Genomic DNA, 6,909 nt, shown 5'->3' with positions numbered 1-6,909 from the left:
TTTGGGCATATTCTCAGTTTATATTACCTCTTTACTCATATATTACCCTATTTGGATGAAATTGGGGGGGGGGGGGGGGGGGGATACCGACCAAAACGGACCAAATCCATCGGGACTGTAGGCAGCCCCGACCCAAACGAACAAATTTAACCGAACTGCCATGTAGGCTGATTCAAACAAATCAAAACAAACACATTTGATATCTAAAATAGGTATCTAAAATCGTTGCTCTTGTGCTGTGTTTAGAATAATTGTTGACGAATGTCTTGCTGTTGGTTTATTTATTGAATTATTATTATTCGATCTCCGCTCCCTTCGATCTCGATCTTTGCTCGAGGACGTGCACATGCCGAGAACAGGCATGCACGTGGAGTTAATAATGAACATTTTAAATGGAATAAGACACAGAGCTTCATCAAACCAGATTAAAATAAAACAAACAGCACAACACACGAGCGCCGTAGTGCAGGCTAGACGATATGTCCCAGATTCAGCTACGCGAAAATCCAATCCTAGCCGTTAAAAGTCGAAAATTTGTTGCCGTTATAAATAGTAACCTTTGCTTTTATTTGACTTTTCTCTCCTCGTAATCTGTTTCTCCTTTTATCCTCTTCTGTCCTCAACGCCTCGAGCTCTCAAGATTAGGAGAGAGGACAGAGAGAATCGAAGATTTAGGATTAGGATCAGGATCTTTGCTCCAGCAATTTAAGAGGCCGGCTACGCAGTGGTGTCGCGGCCAATTGGTATATGTTCCATTTGATTCCGATCCTCGTTCTTGTACGGATTCCTCGGTCTCGACCTGCTTTGATCTGCAATTCCAACTGATTTCTACTCTTTTACCATCACATTTTATGATCTATTATTCATCCCTGGGAAGATACTTCCGTTTCTTGGTAAAATCGTGTTAAAGTTCGATTTGTTTTCATGGCCGTTTCTTAGGAAATCTTAAAGCACTCGTTGCAAGTATTCGGTGATCCCCCCCGTAATTCTCGAAAAAAAAAAGTATTCGGTGATTTTGCCTCAATGAATGTAGCATTCTTGTTGTGAGTTTGCAAATTTACTCGCGCGTACGGGGCCTCCTAGTCGAGATCTGACCCCTGGAGCCGCATGAATCCGACTTGAATTGCGCATTTTTCGTCATGTAGTTTTAGTGTTAATGTTTTGCGATTTGTGCAGTTTGGCCGAGCCAGCCATGATGGCAAACGGGAGGCTTCAGAAGCAGGCATTGCTGCCGCCGCGCATCCCGTTCCCGGCGCCGCAAGCCGAGCTCGGCCCGATCGCGCGGCCACGGGACGCGCACCACCGGCAAGGCCACCAGCGCACGTCGTCGGAGAGCGTCCTCGTCGACGAGCAGCCGTCGTGGCTCGATGACCTGCTTGACGAGCCTGACACGCAGGCGCGGCCTCACGCCCGTCCCGGTCACCGTAGGTCGTCCAGCGACTCGTTCACCATGTTCGACGGTGCCACCGCCGTTGCCTCTGCTGGCATGTGTGACAATGTGTTTGACGGAATGAGGGGAGGAGGACAGGTTGGTTCTTGGGGCCGCGCACCAGAGTTTTTCCCGGAGCCGAGTTCGTTTGGGCGGCCGCAGGTGCAGGCTCCGCAGTGGGATCCTAGACAGATGTTCCTGCAGGGTGGTGCCATGCCACTGCCAGTGAGGGATGGTATGCCGCTGCAAGCAAGGGAGAAGAGCGGCGGCCATCATGGTGTCCTGCCAAACGGGGCAGACATGAAAGGATATGGTGATCCATCTCATGATCAGTTGGTTGGAGCGGAGCGAAACGAAGGCGATGCACACCTAAAGCACTCTCAGTCAGAGGCAGACACCAAGCGAGCTAAACAGTGAGTTTAATCAATTTTGTGCCCATCACTATCACTTCCAAGAATCATGTTAATTTCATAGAATTTCATGTTCATGAAACATCAATCCTGATATTACGAATGAATTGTGGTCTTTCGAAATACTACTCTCAAGCTCATTGCCAATCTTTAAGGCGAGTATGCTTTTGTAAGTTTAAAAGGTGCACGTAGTTGTTGATACCGCGTCTTATGAATTTGTGATTATGGAATTTCACTGTTTAATCAATTGACACAATTAAGTTCCGTAAGTGCTACCTAACAATGTAACGATGCAGTCCCTAGCAAGTCTGCAAGCTGCATTTGGTGAAGATTGGCTTATAGTTGCACACACCCATTTGCATACACGGACAAGCTTGACCTCACCTCCCTTATGGACTTATAGTGTGTTGCTGACATACTGTTTGAGTATTCCACACAAACAAGTGCTACTCCGTCCGGTCCAAATTAATTGACGCAGGCCAGAGGAAGTTTTAAACACGCCTTTTCAAATGTGCATGTACTGATTACCTATATATTTGATAGAGCTTTCGTTTGTGTATTGGCTGTGGGCATCTGTGATTACGATAGCAAACCAACAAGTCAAATTTTCTAGCTATAAGTAAGTTGGACTCGTAAAGGAACTTTACATGTGGTGTACATGTGTGATTATTTGAGATCTGGGTGCATCAGTCACAAAGTAGGTGCATATCTCTCTGTGCACATCAAACCAAATTGATGAGCATGTAGAATGCTATGGTTTCTGCCTCCCCTAAAATGATGGGCCGTCTTGAAAACACGGAAAGACATCATGTCTAGTGTTCATGTTTTTTTTTATACTGAGTTACTGATAAACCTTGAAATTTTGACGTTTTTCATTGTATTCTCCATGTCCATACAGGCAATATGCTCAGAGGTCTCGTGTCCGGAAGCTCCAGTATATTGCAGAGCTCGAGAGAAGAGTTCAAGCCTTACAGGTTATTTAAGTGAACCAGATCAATCTTCTATGGCAGAAGTTAGCTCTATGTTAAACATATACTAAAATGCTCAATATGTTTAATTTTGCAGACACAAGGGGTAGAAGTTTCAGCTGAAATGGATTTCCTTGGTCAGCAAAATATCATGTTAGACCTGGAGAACAAATCCTTGAAACAACGGCTTGAGAGTCTATCACAGGAGCATGTAATTAAACGCGGTGAGTTTGTGCATGCCGTGGTGGCATCTATAATAGTTTTTTTTAACTGATATATAATAGTTTTCAATGCAAGTAAATTTTCCTTGGGGTTTTCTTTTGACAAATTCCTTATGAACTCCCTGTGTTCTATACTTTGCTGTTTAGGTTCTCTTTCTGTATATGATTGCTGTCAGGTAGTTTAATCTTGGTACATGTTTCATAAAAAATCAAGTAATTATGTTTAGACAAAACGGCGATTCTTGGGATGAACAGGAAATATGGGATTGGCTCAGTTATTGCTGATTGTGTTATCATTGCAAGTTCAAGAGCTTATTTACTTTTCTTACTATTAACTTGTGTTGCATAAGTTAGTTACCTTACATGACTTTTCATTTCTCACAATTGTCTGTAATGACTTGAGGATGGAGCTTTGATTTGAGGAGACCATGTTTTGCTTAACTAATTATATTTCCTACTACATATGCATAGTCAAGTGAAAACATGGTGAGGCATTGGCGTATGCTTACCTCCTTTTGTTACATGACGGCGATGTCTTCTTTATTCAGAATATAGAATAAAATACATATCTTGCATATGGTGTATGTTCATATGTAAAGTACACATATGCTGTAAAATAGTATAATGCGCTGCTCTGCTAACATACAGTCACCAGTAGAGAAATTGGTCTGTTAAAAGAAGATTATGAAATTTCTGCCCGTGAGAAAGAATGAGATTAACAATAAATTTGGAGTTCTGTGATAAAGTTCAGCAGAAATATTTCACATGTTCTGTTTCTTTTCTATCTTTGTGAGGAAATGATTCAAATGTTCTCCCAATGCTATTAATGAAGTTTGCCTGTTAAGAAACAAGGTCTGAACTCTTTTTTTCCTCCAATACTACAGTTCAACAAGAGATGTTTGAGCGGGAAATTGGTCGTCTTAGATCATTGTTCCAACAGCAGCAGCAGCAACAGCATGCAATGCAGCAGCAGGCTCCTGCCCACAGTCGTAGTAACAGCAGAGACCTGGATTCACAGTTCGCAAACATGTCCCTGAAGCACAATGATTCAAACTCAGGGCGTGATGCTGTCCACGGACTTCGCATTTGAGACTCTTTCTAGCCTTTGATTCTGAGAGTTTCACATAGCTTGCTACCCCCGTGACATCACTATCTTGTGGTTGTTAGTTACATCATGAGAGGGGAGCGACAACTGTTAACCTAGAATCACATCACATGGGGAATAGTTCTGGGAAGGGTAGTAACCATGGATCCGATCTTCATTTTCTTTCAGAATGTGCACCTGATGGTCATCCTCAGCTCATATGCAATGTTGAAACTCGACCATACAGAGGTGTTTAGGTCTTTCTATTCGTAGGGTGATGCTTTTCTTGCATCCTTAATCATTTTGCATGTCAAGGTTTTAATTCATTCCTTCAGTGTTGCATTTCTTACCTGGAAAATTGCGCGCCTAATGTTCAGTAGTTAGTGCAGACAGGGCGTTATTGTAGTTCAGTTCCATTTGTTTTCTTCGGAACATAGTAATAGAACACTCTTTGTTTATTGATACATTTGAGGTGTGTAATGTCTTGCTGGAACTATTGTGGAAAAGAGCAACCGTCTGAATGTATCTGTTGCTGGATGAAGAATGTGATACTGCTTTTAGCTGAATGCAATATTTCTTTCAAAATCCAAATTCTACTGATCAGGACAGGACTTCTCCCAAAATCCAAACATCGGGGGTTGCTTGCATAAGTTTAAGAAAAAATTCTCCATAGAGGATCAAGTGCAACGCTGTCACTTGAACAAGAGAACCTCAGTGAGAAGCAAATTATCCCGCCATTAATAACATTTCTTACAATAACCCAATGACTTTATCCCCACACAGCTAGATTAGCTTACAGTATATCAAATGTCCACAACATTCACTTAAGGTTTGCCAAGAAGCTACAAATTTTTGTTCAGATCAATATCCATCCTGTCTGCTGGTTGCTTCGCTCGAAAATCAACCACAGCGGTGTCAAATGTCCCCATTGCATGCTGGCACATAACCATCAAGTCCTGCAAAGCATCTACCATAACATCCTTTGCTGGATCTCCTGCAAACATACCCAACACACATCAGGAGAGCACCATAGCTAAGAGCATTGATGCATGAATACTCTGTACTGTACAATAGCAGAGAACTATGCACAAACTATTCATTTCCGGTATGTGAAATAGAAGACACCAAATCATGTTGTGATTCTACAGAATATAATACTATTTTCCAATCTCCACAATACCTCAGTAACATCCCAAATTCAAAATTCAGAACACCCCACACTACCCCAGTATAACTACCCAACAAAGCTGTGCTGTTTGAAATTCTCGCACCATGAATTAAAAAAAGGAAGTGCAATTTATGTAGTGCTAGTACCTTCAACTCAATGCAGTGAATACTAAAGAAAAAAAAACAGATATTCAGGATCACGCGCCATTGTACAGTACCTGTAGTCTGAACTCTTATGTTCACTTTGTTGTCAGCAGGATGAGGGATGCTATACCCACAAAATGCCACCCTTGGGCTGTAACAAGAGCAGGTAGTGAATTATAAGGAGGTGAACCTGCACTGCTATAAATCATGCTCACCCAGTGAATGCATTTGAGAAATTTGGTTTTATCTGTTGCGATATGCAAATGATACAAAATAGGTTTCAAGTTGATTACAGCAACTACAATTGTAGTTTATTTCACACGATTTGTGCGTCAAAAACCATCAAGGTACAGGTAACCTATATACCTATAAGAGCTGTGCCTAGGAATGGCTGTGTTATTTAGAGATGAGTACATAAACTGATTCATCGAGTTATAAAGGTGAAACTATATGAGCGACCATGCCAAACTGATCAACGATGCCCTGCAATCGGACCTAGTCTGCCTGCCAATTACCAAAAGCAAGGACAAACAACAACAGATGCTCGCAAAACTAAACTGAACAGAACTGAAGCTGTATATGCTCATGATAAACTGAACAAAACTGCAGCTGGATATCCCTCATGATAAACTGAACAGGTTCTAACTTGGGAAAATACCAATCACGCATCAGTTATAAATTATTGTTCCACTCCAAGTTTTAGTTGTTCAAGTCAGGGTTTAAGCTCGCTAAGGAACTGAGGCTGAAAACAAAACAGGCAACTTATTCGGCTGCTATTGTAGATAAGTCTGATAGATAAATTTGGCTGCACAGCATGTGTAGCTCGTACTTGCAGATTAAAGCCATGATTCAAATCACAGCTCCTCCAACTTTACAGATTACCAACCAAATCCAAATTGTTTGAAAAAAAAATCTATAAACCCAACTCCATCGGCATCAGCAATTTACTAAATTCAGCACCATAAAATGGGATGTCTGGGTTAATCACAAGAAGGAAGGAACTTTACTTACTCCTGGTTGAGAACGAATCTGACGGAGTTGGCGAGGGTGTGGTCTTCCTCCATGATGGAGAACGTCGACGAGGTCGAATCCATCATGGAACCGTGCTCCATGGCTGCTTGCCTACACGAGAAGAAGAATCGATCGAGGATACCGTCACTGAACTCACACCAGAAACCAGGACAAGAGCCAGGAAAAAAGACCAAACCTGGCAGACGCCGCGAGACGAGGTGGGGCAGATGTCGGCGAGGGGTGGAGAGGAGGACGGAGTTGGGGGCGGTGGGAGCCGCGGCCGTAGCGTGCCCTTGGTTGAGTAGAAGAAAAAAATCTGGCAGAGAAACACGCATTTGCTCTACCGTAGTAGTATATGGCTGTATTTGCGAATTCATCCTTGTAAATTTCCCTTTCCACATTTACATTTTTATTTTATGTCTGGGGGAGTGTTTTTCTGGAATTTTTATTTCAGGTGTTTTTAAAGCAGATTTCA

General features: G+C 42.3%; 2 protein-coding genes across 2 annotated transcripts; one reads left to right on the top strand and one right to left on the bottom strand.

Annotated features, from left to right (window-relative positions):
- The first annotated feature begins 483 nt into the window (after window positions 1–483).
- LOC127299600 (uncharacterized protein At4g06598) lies at window positions 484–4,413 on the top strand. The gene is made up of 5 exons (XM_051329589.2): window positions 484–743; window positions 1,177–1,842; window positions 2,738–2,813; window positions 2,905–3,031; window positions 3,913–4,413. The coding sequence occupies exons 2-5, from the start codon at window positions 1,193–1,195 to the stop codon at window positions 4,116–4,118; spliced, it is 1,059 nt and encodes a 352-aa protein (XP_051185549.1). The 5' UTR covers window positions 484–743; window positions 1,177–1,192; the 3' UTR covers window positions 4,119–4,413.
- Window positions 4,414–4,926: 513 nt separating this feature from the next.
- LOC127299601 (uncharacterized) lies at window positions 4,927–6,570 on the bottom strand. The gene is made up of 3 exons (XM_051329590.2): window positions 6,435–6,570; window positions 5,498–5,574; window positions 4,927–5,106 (listed from the first exon to the last, which is right to left on the bottom strand). The coding sequence occupies exons 1-3, from the start codon at window positions 6,533–6,535 to the stop codon at window positions 4,955–4,957; spliced, it is 330 nt and encodes a 109-aa protein (XP_051185550.1). The 5' UTR covers window positions 6,536–6,570; the 3' UTR covers window positions 4,927–4,954.
- Window positions 6,571–6,909: the final 339 nt, after the last annotated feature.

Source organism: Lolium perenne, chromosome 5 (genome assembly GCF_019359855.2).
Source record: "Lolium perenne isolate Kyuss_39 chromosome 5, Kyuss_2.0, whole genome shotgun sequence".
In the NCBI taxonomy this organism is placed as follows: Eukaryota; Viridiplantae; Streptophyta; class Magnoliopsida; order Poales; family Poaceae; genus Lolium; species Lolium perenne.
The sequence above is the reverse complement of the archived record's forward strand: the minus strand, read 5'-3'. Positions and strand labels throughout refer to the sequence as shown.

What these genes read in the sequence shown, in the direction of transcription:
- LOC127299600 (XM_051329589.2), top strand. Translation starts at nt 1,193, where the DNA reads ATGATGGCAAACGGGAGGCTTCAGAAGCAGGCATTGCTGCCGCCGCGC. An exon ending in GACACCAAGCGAGCTAAACA is followed by an intron (nt 1,843 to 2,737) that starts GTGAGTTTAATC and finishes ATGTCCATACAG; the next exon opens with GCAATATGCTCAGAGGTCTC. An exon ending in GAAGAGTTCAAGCCTTACAG is followed by an intron (nt 2,814 to 2,904) that starts GTTATTTAAGTG and finishes TTAATTTTGCAG; the next exon opens with ACACAAGGGGTAGAAGTTTC.
- LOC127299601 (XM_051329590.2), bottom strand. Translation starts at nt 6,535, where the DNA reads ATGGAGCACGGTTCCATGATGGATTCGACCTCGTCGACGTTCTCCATC. An exon ending in AGATTCGTTCTCAACCAGGA is followed by an intron (nt 5,575 to 6,434) that starts GTAAGTAAAGTT and finishes CTCTTGTTACAG; the next exon opens with CCCAAGGGTGGCATTTTGTG. An exon ending in CATAAGAGTTCAGACTACAG is followed by an intron (nt 5,107 to 5,497) that starts GTACTGTACAAT and finishes GTATGTTTGCAG; the next exon opens with GAGATCCAGCAAAGGATGTT.